Source organism: Vanellus vanellus (genome assembly GCF_965231255.1).
Source record: "Vanellus vanellus genome assembly, chromosome: 2".
In the NCBI taxonomy this organism is placed as follows: Eukaryota; Metazoa; Chordata; class Aves; order Charadriiformes; family Charadriidae; genus Vanellus; species Vanellus vanellus.
In genome coordinates, this window is record NC_138906.1 from 141,599,258 (window position 1) to 141,623,020 (window position 23,763).

The 23,763-nt window shown below is 36.3% G+C and overlaps 1 protein-coding gene across 1 annotated transcript in view; it reads right to left on the minus strand.

Annotated features, from left to right (window-relative positions):
* MMP16 (matrix metallopeptidase 16) overlaps positions 1–23,763 on the minus strand; it is a gene marked incomplete at both ends in the record, with an annotated part of 182,756 nt that overhangs the window by 72,717 nt on the left and 86,276 nt on the right. Inside the window, 2 exons of the mRNA XM_082479026.1 lie at positions 9,286–9,408; positions 18,539–18,687. Of these exons, the coding sequence (XP_082335152.1) occupies positions 9,286–9,408; positions 18,539–18,687 (272 nt within the window). The remainder of the gene's footprint in view (positions 1–9,285; positions 9,409–18,538; positions 18,688–23,763) is intronic.

Below are 23,763 nucleotides of genomic sequence, written 5' to 3' on the forward strand. Positions count from 1 at the left end.
AGGAATCTTAGTAATGGGTCAAAGTCACACTTTGGGGTCATGTAAACAGAGCAAAAGCATGGTCTTTTGCTCTCATCTGCTTTCACAGATTGTAATTTTGTATTCATAGTAAATTGATTAATTACTTGGTCTGAAAGGGTTTGACTCACATTTTAAACTTTATCACTTTACATTTTCTTGCTTTTTCAGTGCACAGGATTTTTAGCCATTGATTACAAATGAAAATTTGAGCCATAGTGCTAGTTTCACATGTATTAACTAGAGGTGATCACCTATGATGTGAGACGTTTTCCAGGGGATTCACCTATTGAATTGCTTTTGAAACAGCACGCTACATCTCAAGATTGACTGTCAAGAAGAAAGATTTTTCAAAGCATAAGTTCTGTATTAACACCAGACAGATTTCTGGCTTCCAAAACAACCTTCTGGAGAGGGCGAAATTATACTGAAAAATGTACCTTCTAAAAGAAATAAAATCAATCAGTAGTTATTCCAATATGAGTATTTCCAGAAAATGATTATCCATTTTAATGTGTTTAACACAAGACATGTTCAATCCTAAAAGGGCAAATTCCAATATTTTGTGTAACATGAATGTTGAAGATGTCAAACTGGGAAATTTGCTTAGAATAATTCACCAATGTAGACATATGAAATCCAAATTATTTTACATTTCTTTCATGGTGTTGAACATATAACCTCCAAAAGGAAAGTCCAGTATGAAGATCAATCCATACAGAGAAGGTATCAACTACCAGAGAGACTCATGTCTTAGAAGTCTTCAGTTCAGACATATCACTGCAATAGCAAATAAAGTCTTACATGAACACTTCTCCTATTATATTCGGCTATACAACTTAAAGCCATCAGTCACCTGAAATAGTGGTAACTGTCACCGGTGCCAAAAAAAGAGGAACTGGGTAGTTTACACTCAACAAGTCCAGATAATGGAGCTCAAATAAAAATAAGTGGAGGACACGACAACTCAGAACCACTCCTATTGCAAGCTGGCAGCATAGCAAGACAAAGGCCATCACAATAAGAAAACAATATTTCCTAAGTACTACTCTCCTAACCTCCAAATCTAGTGATCATTTCACAGAAAAGGTGTTCAATCAGGAGAGAAATATCCAGTGCTGACCATGACCAGACCAGCAGTGCAGCCTTATAAAGAGGCTGAAGAACATACAATTACTTCCAAAAGGAAAACATTTTAGTAAGCAAAAGAAGTTCTATAAGATGAAATATCTACTTCAATTTTTACAAACTAGTAAACTGAGTGATGCTTTGTATAAATTTTGAAAGCTGTTATTCTTAGACAACTACAGAAATGTATCAATTGAATACAATATTTTGTGGTTATTACTGCTCTTTGATGAAAACATGGTTTTCAACCTGATAGTTACTTTAGGCATTATAGCTTTTAAATCCATGTCTTCCACAAGAAGAATAAGATTTCACCAGTGATGTGGACTTTTCACGCTGATTTGCTATTTCTACAGATGCCTGCAGAGTCTTTTATGTTCTGATTACTTCTATAACTCTTGCATAAAACTGTAGAATTCACCAGAGAAATCATTTTATGGAAGACAACTATGTGCTAATTCAGAAATATATCTTTAAACAGAAATTCCAGTCTCCACTACTTCTTCAAATGACACACATAAGAGAAAGGCAGAAAACATCAGAAGTACAGTTGAGTTCAGAGTCAAAGTTACTAGTAACATACAGATACCTGAAGAGACCGTTGTCCTGAAATTCTGAGTCCTATTGATTTTAGAAAAGCTTTGGGTTTTCCTTCCCTCCCCCTCCTTCCCCAAAATAACCTCTAAAAAAAATTATCCTTGTTTCAGTGACACATTTTTGGCTGCAATATCTTCAGTAGCCTTGCAAGGCTGTCAGGATATACCTCACTTGGCTGTGTAAAATCAGTCATCTGAAATTTAAATGCAGTATATTAAGTAGCACATATTTGCCATTGAATTTCAGTATTTCCTTTTTTCCTTCCTGAGCTGTCATTAGAACAAATCGTTATGTGTTTCACGTAAACTGCTATGATTCTGTATATAGAATCAACTCTTCTGACCCAAGCTAGATCCAAGAGGTGGTTCAGCAAAGGTTAGACAAAGCTCGAAATGCATAAAGCTTATTATTACTGCTTACCTTAGCAGTAATGGCCTTCACAAGAGCTGTAATAACTCAGTGACAGACTTCTTCATGGCCTGTAGACTTTGATACTTCTATTCTCCAGTGTATATAATAAATACTGTTTTTAAATTGGTTCTATGCTCGTTTGTGCATTAAATCCAGAATGCAAAATTAACAATATCTCACTACCTTGTTGTGCTAATTAGACTGGATAGCAATGAGTGCTTTTAGAATTATTAGGTAATTATAATGATGCAAGATGATCCTTTCTTTTTTTTTTTTTTAAGAAAATAAATACGTCAATTAAATATAAATGGAGAAAATACCATTTCTCTCAAACATTCCAAGATTTTCTTGGAGCAAAGTCACAAATTGGAACCCCATTCTAAGAAAGAGAGGGCACAGAAGATAAAAGAGCTGGAAATTCAACTGAGCAGTTAAAAAGATGCAATCAGTTATCTGTTTAACGTAAGCCAATTATACATCTGTATTTGATATGAAGCATTCATGAGAAAATGAACTGAAACATAGCTTAAATTTGAATAACTTGTTGAAACTACCTTCTTGTTGCCATTGCTGTAAATCAAATCTAAACTCGACCAAAGTTTTTCCTTTTTTTTTTTAATCCCACTGATACTTTATTGAAATTAATAGATTACCTCTCATCAAAGGTATATTTCATTTTGTGCCATCATTTCTCTAGAGATGCTTTCTATCAAGTTGCTTCATTAATCTCTCACTGATGTGGGGTTCTCAGCTTCAACTTCTTTCCAGTCTCACTTTGCTAACTCTGTAGCTGTAACCTAAGAATGTTTCTCGTGTAAAATGTGATCTTGGTTCATGCAGCTCCTGCTCCACCTGATTAAACCCAAGAACCCAAGTCAGAACTATTGCTTTTGATTTTCTTTTTCTGTGACCACATTAAAAGTCAACCTACTGCTGCCATGCTGGAAAGAATTTATAATTCTCTTGCCTCTTCCTTTTCATGGGTAATATTCTCCCTGTAATTCATTAAAAGGAGATGAGAAGTGACAAAGATGAGATGTCCAAGATATGAAACCAAGATTAGCAAAATACTTGACAGATAAATGCTTTTATAGGAAAGCTGTTCTAAGTAATCCCATGACCTAATTTACTACTAATTAATTTAAAATTAATAAAATGCAACATAACCAATTACAATTATAGCATATTGATATTCAGATATTTTATTATTTCAGGACTGGTGACGTAGGTAAGTATTAAAGAAATAAGAACTTACATGCTACAATTTTCAAATTTTATATGAAAAAGACTGACACTAAAAATGAATATAGTGCATATATTTTTGTTAATTACACTGTTGAAAAGCATAACTAATTGGATTAATTGATTGTTATGTTGGAATTCTCTTTCACAATTACAGTTATCTACACTTTTTTCATTGCATAAATTTTAGAATAACCACAGTGTAATTTGATCTCCTTTTATTAGGTCTATTTTACATGTCCTCCATTCAGAGGTTAGAAATGCCAAGGTATATATATATAAGGCATATATAACACTGCTAACACAGTTCTTTAAGAAAAGGGCAAGCATTACCTTTATTAAGTTGGACTTTGGGAAAGCACCAAGCTTTAACAGGGGGTTATATATGATTAAGTCAACACTCAGGAACCGAAGTATTCCGCTTTATTCAGGTTCCTAAATATTGCCTACAGTGGCACTAGCAGGTATCAGGCAGATAGATACTGGAAATTTTCCCACGTATCATCAGGTTGATTAGAATTGCATTTTTAATGGTATTTCTGATTGAAAGCTGGTAAGAGATGGAGTTATAATGACAAAAGTATGTTTAACAGAGCCTTAATTAGCATCTAATCCTGCATCCATGCTTACTACATAAAGCTAATGCTTAATATCAGGAATCATAGCACCCCTGACTCATTAGTCCCTAGGGGTTGAAACTCTATGGTAGTCAAACAGTTTACTGTAGAAACAAACAGTCTCTCTAGCACAAATTAGTATTTTTCTAGATTTGTAGCTGTAAATCATCAGAGTTCCAGCAAAATATGTAAGCAGGAACGCTAAGAACTCATGGGTGGATCATTTTGAAAATATCTGTTTTCAGAGAACCCTGAAAACTTCTTCACCATTCTACTCAGAATGCTTTCAGCATCTGGAGATATCACTTCTCAAGATAAATCAGTATGCACTTTCTATACTACTGTGTACTTCGTGATAAAGAGGAGCTAAGAACTTCAAAATTTGTTACTGACTTAAAATGGTCGGGTAGGATTCTAGAGCATATAATTAGGTGTTTCCACTGTCTTAAAGTCTTGTAGCCACCGCATACATGTAGGGAGAAAAAATTATTGACGTGCAGCCCAGTCCTGTAAATGCTTCTGGGATATTGCAAATTATATTAGCCAGATACAGCTGAATTAAAGCATAGAATATTGCTAGTGTATCGAATAAAAGTTTTCAGACATTTCAGTCATTCATAAATTTGTTCTTGGCATCTCTGAATAAAAAGGATAATAATTATTTCCCCTTATTTCTGCTTTTCATTTTTAATGGAAAGACAACATGCTTTTTATCTTGATGTTGAAATAGCATAGCCGTATATTTAAAAACAAATGCAGTGTGAACATCATCACAATTCAAAGCTTGTGTTATCATTTCAATATGGACACAGAGCTGATCTTTTCTCATCCATGAGCAAACTGAAATCAAGGAAATTCAGAATATACCGACTTTGTGACAACTATGATTAATAAGGTGCGCAATTCCTTGATTCAGGAAATATTTTCTAAATGTTCCTCTGTAGTAGTACACTCAAAATATTATTTTATTAAAAAATCTTGTCACTACTTTGAATGAACGGTATTTCCTAAGTTTTTCCTTAATTCAGTATTTTCTTACTTTTCAGTGTGGATTTAAACATCCAAGAAAAATTCTCTTTCCATATTCCACACAATATGGATCATTCAGACCATAGAAATAACACAGTCTGTTGTTAACAATCCAGATAAGACTATTCATTGCATACTGAAGCTCCCAGCCAGCATTAATTCATTTAGCTGGGTGGCATAAAGTTAGTCCAAATTTTTTATCTTCTGTCAGTTTTTGGAGAGCTGAAATCCAGGATGTATCCAACTTGTTGAGAAAGGAAAAAGACATTAATCTAGGCCTTGACTCAGTGTCCACTGAAGTCAAGAAACAGATTAAATTAATTCTAGTTGGTTTGGGACAGAGCTGTTGTCCATCTACAGTTAAGTCTCCTCCACCAATTAAATTATTACATATTGCTGAACAATCAAATTGTTGTGGTTTTTTTTTTTTTTTTCATCAAGACAGAAAAACAAAGCAGAATGCTTTTAAATTATTATTTTCTTTTATTTTAAATTATTATGAGTTCTAAGTAATGGTTGTAATTCAAGGCAAAGCTTGGCTTTTTAGAGAGCATTCACTGATTTTATACATAAAAGTGTTCTGCAGACTGAATAATCTGTGCGATTGACCAATGACTGATTGCTGGAGTTAAAATTACGAATAATATGCCCAGAATTCTGATGAGGAGGACCTTTTATTCAACAATTCTCTGTCTAAAAAGGATGTATAAACATTTATGTTCTATTTTTACAAAGCTGATTGCTTTATTGATTCACATTGTTTCTCCTTCTTTAAAGTACCGCATGATTTATTTCCCTAGAAAAAGAGAAGGTGATGTTTTTTTGATTCATAAGTGCCTTTGTAAACACCAACTTAAGTATTAAAAAAACAAAAAAACAAAAAAAACCCTTAATAGGTTTCATAGATTTCTTCTGTGACTCTATCTAATGTTCAGACGTTGTGTAACCTGATACAGTCTAAAACACTAAGGAAGAATCCAGACCATATCATTAAGATCTTTGTAGTTTGTTCTGTAATAGGGCTATAATTTCCATATACTCTAGATATTCTCCTTCACTCCTATACTCTTCTGGTTGGTAAAGAGGTTCAGATAATCACTTTCTGTTTCTCTCTTTCTAAAAGTCATGTTAGTATACAACATAAGTACTAATAATGTTTACAAGGTACACTGACATGAACTGTATCAGGCAGAAAAGATACAGTAAGTAATATTGCTGTGTAACTTCATTAGAAACAGAAATTCTAACAAACACCTTATTCACCAGCTCAAATAAGCAGAAAGCCGCATTCCCTGAGGAAGAGAAAGTATAAGTAATGTACTATAATGCCCATTCCATGCTGACTTTCCCAATACTGGAAATCTGAATTTTTATACTGTCTGCACACACAATATTTTCTACGAGTAATTACCACTGAAGTCCAAAACATAATATGTAGCCAAAAAGGACGTAATTAATGTAAATTATAATAGTAAGTTACTTCTTTGAAGCACCATCTTGAAATTTTGGGGAACTGTTTCAACTTGAGTTCCTCTCACCCATGATTACAGGAACAATCCAAGAGGAAATATATTCTGAACAACATTAATTAATTTAAATTTAACAGGTTCCAGGAGCAATTCTTGGGGGTAAAAATAAGTGACAGACAGAAAATGCTAGAGTATAAATATAAGTAGACACAGTTTAAAATGCATTTATATGTGATCTCAATTCTATTTTTCCTTTAATAATGTCTTGCTGCTTTGCCTGAAGTGATAATTATTTCGTTTAAATAGAGCATCTGAAGATATACCCTAAAACCAAGTAGGCAGAGAGGTACTAAATGGTAAAAGTGGCTTTTGGTCTCTTTCAAAGGGGTCCCCTCAGCACTGGAAATGCACCTGTTTGACAATGCTGCATCCAAAGAAGAAGTCCACGTCCATGGATTTCATAGAGTCCAACAAGAGTTTATACATTTACAGTATTACATTGAATATTTTTTTGAAATAAACAACAAAGAAACAAATTTGAAACGCTTGCCTTATGCTATTCCAATCAAATTCCTTGGCAAAAAAAAATCACCAAATATTTCAGGAAAACCCATTAACTGCTGTTAAGGTCAACATTCTGCTTGTCTGTTGGTGTTTTTTTAACATAATGGGTATGCCCACAAAATACTTTTTTTTTGCTATTATTCTTGTTCAGAAAAACTGGTGAATGCAGTCATAAGATAACTGTGATGGATATAATCTTTTTTATTGTTTCTCCTGTGTTTCTGTTCTGTTGAGGGGGTAAGAGGCTTTGGGTTTGGGGGTGGTTTTTGTGGGGTCTTGTTTTTGTTTTCCAGAAAAGTGGAAGAGGTAGCAAACACTGAAATGAGGGACAAATCGCTCTTTCTTTGGAGCAATTACCAAGCTTGCTTAGCAGGCACACTTCGGACTACAAGGTTTGACTTGCCAGAACGACACAGAATGCAGCTGGAAACCTGCAGGATATAAAGAGCCTGAGAAGTGGCACTGAGAAAAATGGAGCAGACAAGTGATGCTAGAGATATGATCAAAAGTTTAGGGGACAAAGCAACTTAAAATGTCATTCAGTTAACTGGTATTAAGCCTGTAAGCAGGGAATTGCTGGGAAGAACAAAGCAGGTGAGGAATTTTGTTTATTTTTTTGTTCTGCTTATTTGCTTTGAGTTATTTTTTGAGTCAGAAAGATTATTTTTATTCCAATAAAATTTGGGGTTTCTACTTTAGATATCTTTTGGTCTGTAATTCACTACAAAAAATGTTATAGGCTTATTCTCTTCAAAGCCCTGGTTGACTGGAGGCCTTGTCAAAGTGAGAGAGTGAACATTTTACAAGAGGGAAGGCAGGAGGTAAAGAATTGCTATAAATTCGTCAAAGTGAGAAAGATTACTAGATAGTTGCCACATAGTTTAATACTGTGCACCCTTGTTTGTCATTATGATTAATGGCTTGGGTGACAGTACAGAAGATATACAAGCGGTAGGATTTAGACTGTTGTAAAAAATCCTGTAATGAAACAGAGAATCTCACTCTGTACAAATCTGAGTGATAGAAAAACACACGTTTGTAGGTGACCATGTCGTATGCGTGCACACACACCTCACTTAAATTTTAAAATGTAGATAAATGGAAAGTGCGGCAGGTGGGCATTTTTATTCTAAGCAACTATGCATTACATTTACATTAACAATAAAGGACTCCAGCCAATGCAACATACTAATCTCAAGGCAGTCAGATCTCTATTGCTTGAAGTTATATCAGTGTGGAATATCTTATTCTGAATGTCTTATGTCTGAATTCTCCAATTCAAACATAAGCCATAGTATTGACGCAGAGTTGCTAATAAAATTATCTCTTCATTGTGGTATGAAGAAAAGTCTATATGACCATTAGAACTTATGGACTTATAATTTAATACTTTTATGGGTTCACAAATAATGGCACCAGTTAGCAAATTTGCAAACTGTTTTATCCCTTAGAACTTGCCCGTGTTAGATATTACAGGAATCCCAATGAGGCTGTGTAAATTTTCAAACAGGCTATATTGGAATCCCTGGTTTGCTGAAAAATTATGTTTTTTATATTATACACATGACACATTCTTTGGTTGACAGAGCTCTGGCAAGTGCACAGCTTGCATCTAACTTTTCCTGCAAAGATGAATTTTGACAATAGGCAACGTACTGTGTAAACTACGTGCCAGACTTGAGTTATACAGATGTACACCCCTGCACATACGCCTATGCCCACCATCACGTAGGTAGGAAATGGTTGGGTCAGCAACTGACCAAATTATAATCAAATTCGTCTGTACTTGGAACAGACCTGTAGGCACGTACAGTTTGCAGAGATTGACTTCTGTCAATAACCTATTTTAAATACTTAAATTGGAGATCTGAGTTTTATTACAGCGCTCCTAGTTTCAAAGCAATGTTCCCTGGGAAGTTGCCAAGAGGGTTGAAAGGTAACGTTAAGGACATATTGGGTGTTAAATCGATGCTGAAATCTTCAGAGAATTCACTGGTTACTAAATGCACGCAGTTTTAATCCAAAAAAATAATTTGGTACTTTTGTAACACATACATACTTATCCAAGAGGTATCCAAATCAGCTTTTTTTTTTTATATATTACTTATTAATAATAAAATTCTCAAAATATTGAAATATAAGTATTTACTTTAAACTAAAAATCAGCACTACTAGTGACATTTATATATCTATACGAGTGTCTTTGGTACCTGTAAGTGATATGTTTGTGTTGCCATTTCTGTCCTGTTAACGCGTAGCGTTTCCGACGAATGTTAAATTTGGAGCTACCTCTTGTTTGGTCAGGCACACCACATCGAGGCTTCTTCATCCAGCTGCAAGGAACAGCAGCACATAGGTAAAGCAACATGAAAGAAAAATCCTAACCACTGCACCAAACAGATAAAAACATCATACTTTTTTGAAGTTACAGTATTATCAATTTCCTGTCTACATGCAACAATGACTAACAAAAGGAACAGTTATCTTGCCACCAGATGTACAGTTTGTGGAACTTCCTTGCATCCCATGACATTCAGAAACCAATTTCTTTTCTGTTATTTTTCTGGTTTTCTTTTCTTACAACTTCTGAACAAAGACTTCACAACTGGACAAGTCTTTCACAGTCAATAATTCTGATTCATTCCCGGTAAATATGATCTGTATTACTAGCTTGCTTGCTGAAGATGAAGCTAAAGTATATACACAAAGATTTAGTCAAATCACTAGTTCCTAATTTTTTTTTTTTTTTGTATTCTGTGATCCTTCTCTTTTGTCTCATTATCATGATATTTAAACAAGCCTTGAGTGCTTTTAGTCAAAAAGCCCAGCCAACTGCCAGATTGGTTTTTTAATTCAAGATACTGAAACTGCCAACTTTATGATACCATTAAGCTCTTCTATCTTGCTCTCTTTCCACACAATGAAGAGTATCTGATTGCAACTCTAAGCTCCTAGTGGAGATATTTAACTCGAGAATTCTGCTTAAGAATACTTAATGCCCTGCACAAAATCAAGCTGAAAACGTCTAAATCGCAAACAAGAAAAATTACCGTTGCAGCAGCATCAGGCTTTCCTCAGAAGTGCACCATTTTTACAGCAGCCTTCAATATTTCAATGTTTCCCAATATTTCAAAAACTTCAAATTTGTCAGCTTTCCAAGTATGTCAAAATTAGGATGATCTCTAATTCGAAAGCACAAGTTCAACAGCAGTATCATCGAACTGTTTCTCACTTGTAGTGTAAGGGGTTATTTAGTTTGAATAAAAGTGAACAAAACTCAGCTGAAGTTATTCTTAGCTGAATAGCTGCAGAATAATTTACCTTCAGTAGGATTAAAGACATTCACTGCATAAGTAAAAGACTTTTCCAGTTCATTTGACTTTATTTCTAACATGCCAAATAATTACTGATGTAAAAGCTATGGTATTCTGATGGTATTTACCACAAGAGTAGTCATACCCTATATTCAGGCTTGCATGAATGAATTTCTGACCATTAAACTGGCATTTACGCATTGTTTCATAAATAAATATACACATAGCAGCTGTTTGTATGTATGACTGGATGACAGAAAAGTTATTTGAAATGTCATCTCAGAATGTAGAATCCTTTTAAACATGTGCAGGTAACAAAAATTCAAAAAACCACAACCAGCCAAACATCTTTCATCTTTTCCAGCAGATATTCTTAGTTCAATATAAGCAAAATTAAGAAAACCATCTTGTTTTGTTCAAAAGAAGACATGGAATATTTGCAGTACAAAGGAATACTCTGTGTGTGTGTGTGTGTGTGTGTGTGTGTGTGTGTGTAAAAAAGCCTACACAATCTAATGAAATTATTGATTTTTCAGTTCTGTACTCAAGGAATGAGATGTGCATTGTAAGTTTTACATCTACTAATACAAGAGAAACCATATTGCACACTGAATGAATTTTTAGAGATGGGGTAAGCCGGTCAAAATCAGCCACACTCATTTTCATAAAGCTGTGTGTAGAGGTTTAAAAGTACAGCCAAACTTATAACACTTCATATATGCTGTAGCTATGGATATATAGCAAACTATTGTTTAAATGCATAAGTAGGAGTTAAGCTCACCAGCCTGTGGGAAAATACAAAAGTTTAGTGATAACACCAAGATGGCGCTGCACCCCACTTGCACTGATAAAGACTATAGAAGTGCCAGCAAAAACTTTGATGGATGGCACATCCCTCAAGCAGTACCAGTGGGGAAGCCAAAACTTATGAATTTGGCTGCCTGAACTGAAGACACTGAGCTCATCGTTACCTGTTTCAAATAAAAAACACAGGATGACTTGCTCTAATTTCTGGTCAGAATAATTACAAACTATGGGTGGAACATAAAACAGTTGACTATTATTTGTATTTTCAAGGAAGACAAACTTCTTTCCCTAGCGTCTGCAAGGACAATACCACAAAATCTAAAAAAATTTACCCCACTGGTATTTGCTGAAAGACCCTGCAACTTCCCTTCAGGTTCTTCTATTCTTTTTAAAAGAGGTGTCAATTTAACTAAGTAGACATTATAGATTTCTGGGACGAAATATTATTGAAAAGTTTAATTTGTTTTAATAATAAAAGAAAATGAAGGAAACAAGCAGATCTTTGTTACAGACCAAAGGGCAGTTCTATTCCTCTTAGTAAAGTGATATCATATTTACACTTCAGCAAACGAGATTAGAATTGGCTCAGACCTCAGAAAACTTTTAGACATGTTGTCAGCAATACTTTTTCGCAGTGCATGTTAGAGCAGCATGCAGTTACCATGCATTTTAATGACAGGTTATATTTAAATTATGCTGTTGAAACTGCACACACACATTGCAGAAAAGGACATATATGTAACAAAAGATCAGTGTTCTCACCTTAAGGTGATATCACTACATCAAAAGAAAGAAGCAAGGAATAGAACAAAAACAACTATTATGTTTTGTTAGAAACACTGTACAAAAAATATCAGGGTCTTGTATACAATCTATAATGTATCACTTATACTTGTATTGTTTCAAGGCCAATGACTTTAAAACAATTGAATTAAGCCTCCTCCCCTCCCAAAAAAAAGTTTCAATTTTTTAGCTTAACTGATGGAGACCTATCTTAATAACAGGGTTTCCTCACTGGCAAGCCAGGGGCAGATAAGTGTAAATATTCCAAGTTGTAAATTTAAAAGTTAATCTTCAAAGCTGTCATTGAAATAATCTCTCATGTTATGTCAAAGGTTCAATATTCTTACAGAAAATAATGTTAGCATAAAATGTTTTACACTTAAGATTTAATACAAAAAGTCAAGAACAGTAGGTAGCACGGTTTCAAAATTCCACATTGTATTATCTTACTAGAAGTACTGACAACCTATTTTTAGCAAACCAAAACATAGCCCAAAATAACACGTTCTGAAATTCAAGCAGTCACAATTTGTTCTTGCATTGATTTTGAAGTGGTATGTACCTAGCAAGAACATCATTTTTGTATCCTTATGGGTTTGGATGGGCAGGGGATGTTCCATGTTGTCATGCTCTCGGGCCCATTAATGTTCTTACTCTTCTTACATAAGTACTGGGCCTGTGTGTGTGGACACACAATATAAATCCCAACATAAATCACTTGGTTGACTTTCAGGAAATTCTCTTCACGTAAAATTTAAGGAAAGGTAATTTCAGCTGAAGAGTTGGACTATCATCAAAACTATCACGTAGATCTTAGCTGAGCTACGTTTAGCAGTCAGAATTTTTAACGAATTATTACATACCATTGGAGCTCAGTATTTTCTAGCATAGCAGAGAGGTAAAATGTTAACAACTTCTGGCACAGAAATTTTCCTTTTTTTTTCTGTAATACACTATAAATAGTTTTTTAATCAGTAATTATTCTCACACTGACTGGAGATTACTACTTCTGTCAGTAGTAATCATTAATGCTCATGACATTTGGGGATATTTAGTGTGTAATATGCTCTTCCATCTGGGGGGAAATTGACAAATAAACCATTAATTTCTATTTTCTTCCAAATATAGCTGCTTTTAATATAATATGATCAAGGTCTTCCATGTTCTTGATTGCTTGTTGGAGTTTACTTTTTTTTAAATAATTGCTTTTCTTTTAAAAAGGTGCATACTGGTAATGACTTTGCCTCTTTTGCATGTTTGTTTCTGAACTTGTACAAATCTTTTATGCAGCAGCCCCTCAAAATTAATATTTTATCAGTAACCAATAAAGAGGCTTAATTGTGACTAATGTACTCTGTCTGTAGACTATGTTACATCAAATTCCTCTCTTAGCTCCATTAGTTTGAATCTTGAGGAGCTATATATGTCAAGAGAATTAAAATAGTTTAGAATCACAAAATCTGAAAAGATTAAAATAAAAATATGCAGCAAAACGGTAATGTTCTTCTAGTAGAGAGAGAGCTGAAACTGAACTTCTCATAACAAAAGACAGTTGTCTGACCATATTTTGTTCTTTGGGGAGACAGAATCTCATTCTGTCTCCTCACTTTCCTAAGCCTTCTGGAAGAAATTTTGGTTTAACACACAATCAAAACATTAACAAAACCTACCTTTGGTAAAATGCCCCCCTTGTTTTTCCCTAATCAAAACTGCTGCTTAGGCTGTATAATGTTTTGTTGCTGTTGTTGTTGTTGTTGTTGTTGGGTTTTGGGTTTGTTTGGGATTTTTTGGCAAAGTTATAGCAAAAAAGGAGAATAAAAGGGAGAGTCCAGCTTGACTTAGAGCAACTTGACTTAGTAGCTGGAAAAACAACAGACATTCATTTAAGAAAACTACTGAATGGTACCTTAAACTTCTTGTGAGGAGAGACAGACATGTTTTCTTAACATCTTTACTCTTCCCTACTGTACTCTGCTATTACAAGACTTAACTGACACTCCTCTAAGTAATAGGAAGCAGTCAAAGAGTGATGTAAGATAATGTATTTCTGCCCTGGTACTGATGATGATGTGTCTGCAAGGCTTCTCATTGAATGTTTCCTGAGGGTACAAGACCTTAGGTATAGCTTTTGTACAAAAACATTGAAACGTAAAAAAAAAAATATCAAAATTTGTCATTCACTCTTAATCTGTGAATGATAATTCATATATAAAAAGCAGAGACCACACATAAATATGATTACACCTTAATTATGGACCTTAAAGTAAACTTGGTTGGAAGTTCATCTGAGAATTAAAATAAGCACGTTTGCCATTTATTTATAAAGGATGACATTAAAATAAAATGAATGCTTTGTTACTATTACATAGATATAGTCAGCATCTTATACACAACCATTCTATCTGTATACCAAGAAATTTGTAATGTACTCCTTTAAATGGCAAAACATGTTTTGGAAATAAACACGTATAGTAGTTTTAAGGAAAGACAACAACTAGTCTTCGACTTAGAAAGTTTGTTTTCGGGATGTGAAAGACCAGGATGACAACAGCAGGTCCATTTTCAGTAGTCTCCTTTTTAATGAGCCATTGACTATGTTTGTTAATATATAAATGAATCACAGATAATACTGTGGCATCCCATGTCGATGGCGAATGTCAGACACTATTTTCATCAGGTTTGCCATTGTCATGATATTTGTGTTCGTAGAACCATAGAACGGTTTGGGTTGGAAGGGACCTTAAAGATCATCTAATTCAACCCCCCTTCCACGGCCAGGGACACCTCCCACTAGACCAAGCTGCTCAAAGCCCCATCCAACATGGCCTTGAACACCTTCAGGGATGGAGCACCAACAGCTTCTCTGGGTAACCTGTTCCAGTGTCTCACCACCCTCACAGTAAAGAATTTCTTCATAACACCTAATCTAAATCCACCCTCTTTCAGTTTAAAACCATTACCCCTCATCATTCCTTGACAAAAAGTCCCTCCCCATCTTTCTTGTAGGTGCCCTTAAAGTACTGAAAGGTTTCTGTAAGATCTCCCTGGAGCCTTCGCCTTTCCAGGCTGAACAATCCCAACTCTCTAAGCCTGGCTTCATAGGAGAGGTGCTCCAGCCCTCCGATCATCTTCATGGCCCTTCTCTGGACTCAATCCAACATGTCCACAGCCTTCTTATGTTAGCGGTCGCAGAGCTGGATGCAGTAGTCCAGGTGGGGTCTCACGAGAGCGGAACAGAGGGGCAGAATTGTCTCCTTTAAACTGGTGGCCACACTTCTTTTGGTGCTGCCCAGGATATGACTGCCTCTCTGGGCTTAAGCACACATTACCGGCTCATGTTGAGTTTCTCCTCCACCAACACCCGAAGTTCTTCTCAGGGCTGCTCTCAATCCCTTCTCTATCCAGCCTACATACGTGCTTGGGATTGCTCTGACCCACGCGCAGGACCTTGCACTTGGCCTTGTTGAACTTCATGAAGTTTGCATGGGCCCAGCTCTCAAGTCTGTCAAGGTCCTCTCTGGATGGCATCCCTTCCATCCAGTGTGTTGACCGCACCACACATCTTGGTGTCGTCAGTAAACTTATCACTGGTCTCCACTGGATATTGAGCTATTGACCACAACTATTTTGCATGTGACCATCCAACCAATTCCTTATCCACTGAGTGGTCCATCCATCAAATCCATGTCTTTCTAATTTAGAGACAAGGATGTCGTGCGAGACAGCGTCAAATGCTTTGCACAAGTCCAGGTAGATGATACCGGTTGCTCCTCTCTTATCCACCAATGCTGTAATGCCGTCGCAGAAGGCCACGAAATTTGTCAGGCACAATTTGCCCTTACTGAAGCCGTGTTGGCTGTCACTGATCTTCTTATTTTCCACGTGCTTTGGTATAGTTTCCAGGATGATCTGCTCCATGATCTTGCCAGGCAAAGACTGGCCCTGCTTCAGAACATCCCTCATATTTTTTCACCATTATAAGGATGTCTCTGTCTACCACTCATTCTTCCTTATCCCCAGCAATAAGCGTGCATCACGCTTTTCAAACCACTTGGGAAAAAAATTAAAAAATATAGCAAAAACAAGTAAATGGTATGTAGTAGGGGAAGATGAACACTGTTCATATTTATGCATACCAAAATACTCATTGAGGGATTATCTTTTATTCAGAGCAACAAAATCCCCCCAGGAGACTTTTGATGATGATGCTGCAGGACATTATTTCTCTGTTAATATCCCCAAAGTTTGTTCCTATCAAGTTACTGCTGTAACTTCTTTTAATTTTTTGTCCTTCTGAAGAAAAAAAGGCACGTGTATTCTCTTCTTAAGACATACTAGAGAAGCAGGTAAATCCTCATGCACAAGATGAGAACACATTGTTTTTATGAGGTTCCGGCTGTACTCTTCATTCTTAATCCCAGCATTGTATGTGATTATAACATATTAATCACAAGAAGCAAATGGTAAACTGTCATATATTTCTGGCAAAAAGACAGTATATATACTTTCTGTGTAGATGAAATGGAAAATTATTTCAAACATCTACAAAATACTGCCATAAATGAACATTTGAAATAAAAAAGTATCCTTTGTTATATAGTCATATCTCCCAAGAATATTCAGCAGTGTTAATTGATGGTAACTTGAGGCCATAGTTTATTTTAATGAGTTTATTTTTTTTCTCAACTCCAATGCCAATGTGACAAGTCTTTAAAAATCAGTTCTGTTCCCAACTTGACTCAAGTTAACACAACTCCCAATGTGTAAGGAAATGCAGCATTCATCCAGCATGAGTTATACATATCTAAGAATTACCATGCTTTAATACATCCTTCTGTGTAGAAGAAAATCATGCATCAAAAGTTTTGGAAGACTCAGTATCCACCAGATTGTAAAATTAATATTTTGAACTGCTACATAGATGGATTCCTTTGTCTCTAACATAGCAGAAGTGAAGACACCCTTGCTGACATGCTGGCCAACAAGCCCAATTTAGCAAACATAAACCACTTCCCTTTTGCAATTAAAGTTTTGGTTTGTTGTTTTTGGTTTTGTTTTTTTTTTTTTTCAACTCACTAGCTGATACTCTAAACTAAGAGGTGGCCTCTGCTTTTCCTTAGGTTGCCGCTTTCTAACTTCCCCGCACTGCTAACTGGACAGATTATTTTCCTTTTAGTGAAATATATTGCCTCTTACAAAGCTGCCACTAATGTGTCTTTAAAAAGCTACTAGTGACAGATATAGCAGAATTCTCCCCTTGAGGATCAGTCGCTGAAGCTGTATAAAGTGCGTAGTCTCTCCACCCTGCAGACTGGATCATAAACACACTTTTGAGTGTGGCACTCTCACAAGGCGTTTACTGCTATTGCATGGCATGGTCTAAGATCCTTTAAATTCCCAAACTGAGGGATGTGTGATCAACTCACCTCCCCTTAGGGCAGCCCTAAAATCTGCTTTGCTTTATTGCTTTTCAATGCAATAATGCATATGCCAGTGGAATAAAATGATTTTTCCAATCCTGTCAGCATTTTGGGTAGCCTCCTCCCTAAACTCTAAATGATAGAAAAATCATTCACGTCAGCTACTTCACCAAAAAAGAATAACGAAACCCCACATTTGGTTGGGGCTGGAAAATGGCAAATGAAGGAGGATTATTCCCCCCACCCCAAAAAAAGCATTTTAAAGAAGCAGTAGAGACATATTTCAATAAAATAAATGTTGGATATGTAGTGACAGTACTATTTTGTTATTGTTTAAGCAAAGTAACTTATTCTAACATCACAAGATAAACTTTATTGAGTTTTAACTGGAATGAGTCCAACAAGCACTTCAAATCTTAATCCCAAATAAGTTTTCTTAATTGTGTGTGATTTTTATTTTTATTTTTTTCATTTTTCTGGCACATTTTAAAAAAAATGGCATATATAGTATAAAGTTGTTTGGAAGTGCCTTTTAATAGCTCCATTTCACAAAGTTTCTCTGTGTTCAGTCTGTGAGTAAAATCAGACACTGCCGGCCTTACACAACTTCAGCATTGCAAAGGGCATGCGACACCAATCCAATTTTACTGCATGTTAAAACGACCACACCTGGTCTTTTGTTACTGGAAACCATTAAATGAATGGACCAGTGGAGTGTGCTAATTTTTTTTTTCAATGTGGATAATGAAATTTACACCAAAGATTTTCCAGTAAGAAAAGACTCTTTCCACTGTGAAACATTTCCTCTATTTTCGCCAATTTTGAATGGGTTTCTCCACTTCCTCATCGATAACCTTTTGGCCCTTTCTTTAGTTAACCTTGAAACATTTTCCTTACTGTCACCTGCCCAAAGGCAGACAACAGTTCGGCAGGTGACTACCCGCTACCATGAAACACAGACGATGAAGGGGAAAAAAAAAAGGCAAGGAGAGAGAGAAACACTTTAACTCCCCATCCGAAGCCGCAACACTATTTGGCTGTCACGGTCACCCTGCTTCATGTGTTATAAAGTTTTTCCAGTTCTATTTTACCCTGCTTGAAACAGAAAAGTCAAGAGCAGTTCAGTGCCGGTTACTTACTCAATTGTGTTCCTGTCCACTTTTCCTGTCATATTAATGCCATAGAACTGCTGCATGGCAGCTATAGCTGATTGCATGGTTTCTGCAGAGCGCAACACCGACATTCGGGGGTCAGTTGGTGGAAGGTAGCCATACTTTTGTAACCATACCTGCAATGACAAGTGCAGTGGCTATTAAATAGAAATTAGAGGTAAGTAAAATGCTCCCTAGTAATTAGTTTTGTACCATATATAACGAAGCTTCCAATTCACCAAGCATAAATCCTGTTACTTTGGGTTTTGGTTTTTATTTGCAGAGAAGAAATTCTTTGGGGCTTTTGTTTCATCTTCTTTATTAAAGATTCTGCTGGTTTAAGGCTTACAGTGTTTTCTACCCAGAAGCCAGCTCTCTTTATTATCTGAAACTGCCTGCTTCAATTATTTATTTAATGTATTTGTTTATTTGAAGTTACAACTTAAGCACCTAACCGTGGCTCTAGGCACTTCAAGAAATTTTTAAAGCAGACAAAATATAAAATCTACAATATATGCCACATATAATTGACTGTCCACAGGGTACATAATAATATTCACCACCTACGATAATAAATCCACAATAGCTCTCACACAGTTACACTATATTGTTATCATCTCTCAAAGAATATGAAAGAGAGGGTGGGGAGACATTCAGCTTTCTCAGAAGAGTATCAAAATCACATACTTCTAGGCAAAGCAGGTGGCCAGGAGATAGTGAAGGAGCAGAGTCTGTCCCCACTTACAGTAAATTCCCTGATAAGAGGATCTTCCCTTTTAAATCAAGATGGATTTGATGCCAACTGTTTATGCTCTTAGCTGTGTAGAAGTGAGAGGGAGAAGGCATGGTCCAAATAACTGAAAGCTTTATGGATTAAAGCCAGTACCTTAAGAACACCTGGAAAAACCCTCCGAAACATGCTGTCCTCTTGAGGCAATGATTCATAAACAAGGAGCTGCGATTATCTTAATGTTTCTAAGCATTCTCAGAATACAAAGCGTAGTGTAAGAATTTGGAGGCAATGAGAGCACTGATGCATCTTTAAAAATGCCTTAGCTTCTCATTTAAGAACTGGAACTACTCACTAGAATGAAAGGTATTGCCAGTCTACAAGACACAGATAAATTGTGTTGCTGGAGCTTCACTCTCCCCAGTAACAAAGTACTTGTGACCTCATAAATGTGATCTTCTTTTCTTTAAAAAAAAGAATTAATAGATAAAAAAAATAAAGAAAATTGGCTCAGCTACCTCTTTCAAATGTATAACGTCCCAGTTCATGGATTCTGAATCATTACGTTAATGAATGTAATGATTCATTACATTCCCATCCACTCTCCCCTTATAGTGTGTTGTGGGCTCTGTCTGCCTCATACAACACTTAGGGGTTTTTTATCTGTTTGTATACACTGTTTATACGCAGCCTAACACCTAACTGCAATTTTCGGCCTTAAGTTAGCTTGCAGAGTCCACCCGATTCAGTTCTGTAGCAGGTTAACCATGTTGGTGGTGCACTCTTTTTTGGACTCAGTGAAGAAAGTCAAGACGGATGAACTCCTTGCTATGGTTTGCTTTACTAACACTGAACGCTTATTATAGGTGAACACTGGCTCAGTGTAAATAAAAGATCAAACTGGCACTAGAAATAGGGGAAATCTTCAGGTTATGAGTTCAGATATTTAGTATTGAAACAGGTTTATCTTCCCATAGTGCAGTTCAGACACAATCTCGACAATGTTTGTGAGCTCCACACAACAGGGAGATACAGTACAGACAGGATTAAGATCCAGCCTAACCTCTTTCACCTTCAAACTATCTCTATACACAGGAGCTGTTTCCGAACAACAAAATTTTAAGGGATAGGAAGATGCTCTTATTTCCAGTATATATGAATTGCTACAATCAGTACCTACATCCAACTTTACATAATCCTGACTTTTTGCACTTTCAGCTTCAAGGGTGAACTTGTGAACACTAAGTTTGTGCTAGATTTGGGTCGTCACACAAATAATTTAGATTTTGTGTTGCTTTGCACAGGAAGACTATTTTTCCTTCCGTTATTGGAAGGTAGCTCTGAAAGGCCAGCTAGGGCTGGAAGGTTGGCCAGAGCAATGCAGGAAACAAGACCATGGAAGTAAGAAATAAGTTTCACACAGAGTTGGTTGATTTCAGTGTAGCATGTTGAGTCTCTTTGAATTAATATTTACAATGAGTGTATTTAAGAACGGGGTTTTTTTGAGATTCATCTTCTCAGCCAGTGATATTAAAACAAGTGCTTGGACAGGGAAGAAAATAGTTCTGAGCAGCGTGACACTGTTGTCTAAAATGATGACACCTTCTTGCCACCTTCTCAGGATGAATTTGGTACGCAGACACAGAGCAGGGCTTTTTCTGAAGCTCTCTTTCAGGTGCTGAGGGCACAGAAAATTGCTTGGTAGGCTTGCGCGGCCCCCCGTCACCACTCGAAATCATCCTCATTGTGGCATAACTGAAGGAGACAGAGGTACGGGGTTACAAGTAACCAAATTTACCAGGAGCTAAACCTTTGTATATCCGAATTAGAAAAGCTATACAGAGAGAGACAGAACAAATAGCTTAGGGAGCACTGCCCATGGGAGAAGGGGAGCAGAGAGGACAAACTGGAATCTAGCAGACTGCCACTGTAGACACAGAAAAGGAAAAGAGAGGTGGCTCAGAAACAGCGGGAGAGGACAGTGTAGCCTTTCCGCTTCTAAAAAGACTTAAATGCAAGTTAAATACAGGATGCCTGGTAGTTGCTCCCCATCATTGAACAAAGGAAGTAGACCACCTGGGTCTTCCCTCAGCCTTCAAAAGAGCAAGCAGAAGACACAGCCAACACACCAGAAAGTCAGATGACACTGAAAGCAAGTTTTCTTTTTTCAAAATTCAGGCAAATTGACCTCCAAGACTAATAACTGGTAAATGCTTGAGAGCTAGTAGCATTTAGTAGCGCTAAATTCTGTCCTTATGAGAATGGATCATGAAAAAAGACGAAGAGAAAATAAATCTGGTTCCTGTTGCATTCCTCAGATTCCTCAGTTTTCTATTAACAAATTTTGAAGGACCTTGGCTTGGTCTGCCATACCTGAAATATGCCCCTCAGATTCTATTGTGAATAGTCTAAATGCTGGGAACTATGGAGGAGAAGCTTAACTTTAAAATAAAGTCCAGACTATACGTGGGTAAAACAACAAAGAGGAAAAGAAACAGAATGAGGCAGACACAGCAGGAGAACAAAGGAAAACAGTCTTCTCACAGCCTCGTATTTTTGAGGCAACCTATTAAAGAAATTATGACCGCAAGAATTTCCCCCTCCCCCTTTACTGAAATTAGACATCTCTCTGCCTTAATGCACTTCAGCGATGACAATGCAGTGTTGGAGAGCCATCTGTCACCCTGAGGAACTCATCTGTCTTGGAACAAGGAAATAGTGAAGAAGATCCATCTAACATGTAATGTCTGGGATGCCAACAGAGACCCTTTGCGCAGACTCCAAAATCAGTGATATGTCCCATTCCTTTATACTGTTTAGGAAGATAAAATACTGCTACTCCAAGTGAAGTTTTTGGGCAGGACTTTTTTTGTCCTGCAGCAAAATGAAAGCCATGGCAACCTCTCATGGTAACCACAGAAACACACAGCTGGAAGACAATGGGCTCCACCACTTCCCTCTCTATTACAGTGCTTTGCTATCCTACTGCTGTGAAGTTTGCCTTAGAGTTGAATCTCCCTTACTGTAATTTAAGCCTCTAACTTCTCATTTTACCTGCTATGGATGAGGGGAACTGATTAGTCTTTTCCCCTATGCAGCATCCTTTTATGTATTTGAGTTCTCTTATGTGAGTCACTCTTTCTAATCTTTTTTAAATAAAGAAACCATGACCTTATTTCATTGTCCGCATTAACCTCCAGGAAACCAGAAGCTAAAATCCATCTTAAATAAGCATCTGCTTGCACTAGATTTGTATGTTAGTTCCCATTGTTAGCCTGTTAACAAACACTGGAGTTTAGATGAAATGTTAGGAGTAATTCAGAAGAATGTGGACATCAAACACTTCATTTTGGAAAAAAAAAACAAAAACAAAAACAAAACAAAAAGCCCCAACTATCCAGAAATAAAATTAGCCTTTTCTTTTTCTCACTAATTGAACGTCAAGGCTTATGTCCTATTTAACTATATGTTTTTAAATTATAAAACAATGCTTTACTCACACTTTTTCCACCAGAAAAATCTCTTCACCCTTATTTCACCTTCTCCTTTCATAATTGTGAGGAAAAAGATAAACAGAATCTTTTGGTGATGAAAGCTGTAGAGATGCTGGGAGTTTGTTCGGGACCTGCCACTTCTGCAGGAGTCCATGGAACCTGTAAGTGCTCAGTACAGGAGCTGTATCACCTTCCAGATTTTGGGAGACATCACTGACTGGATGCCTAAGGTTTGGGGGGTTTTCTGCCATGATGAAAAGATCTTTTAGTTTTAGTTTGTAACTGCTACTAATGCTACTCTATGTGGATCATCTGGCTATGGAATACCACTTTGTCACATGGCTCTATGTTTGTCTCCTCTAAAGGATAGAGCATTGGCTAACTTAAAGTGTATTAAATACATCCATAGACTTCAAGCATTCAGATCTTTCCTAGTCTGGGAAGAAAGAGTGCTCTTAAAAACAGTATGTTGACACCAAACTGTTACTAAGAACAAAGAAAACCTATATGTCATCATTAAAGATTAAGCAAGAATATTATGAAGATAATCAGAGTTTCAGAGAGCTTACTGATTTCTAAGATAGAAGAAAACTTATAAACAAATTATTAATGTTCCTCAATGACAGTACATAGTATAAGCTACAGTACAATTATGTCCTATTAACCTGAAAGCTAAGTAAATCAAACAGTCTAATGAAGCACTGATCAAAACAGTATCATAAACACCTTCAGTAGTGCAGCTGCATATCATTATTATTCATGTATTCCTGTTCCTTTTTTAGATTTTATCATGCAAACAAAATTCCTATCTGTACTGAGTAAAACTGTGAGATTTCATAATTTCAAAATATTTTGACTTGCATTTTTTAATACACTTCCACCAAAGACACTGTAAGTGAAATGATTTTAAATGTCTGAGTAATTCAGGAAGTTTATTTTCAAAAAGCATACATTTAAGAATCTAACTTGCACTGATCACCACAAGATTT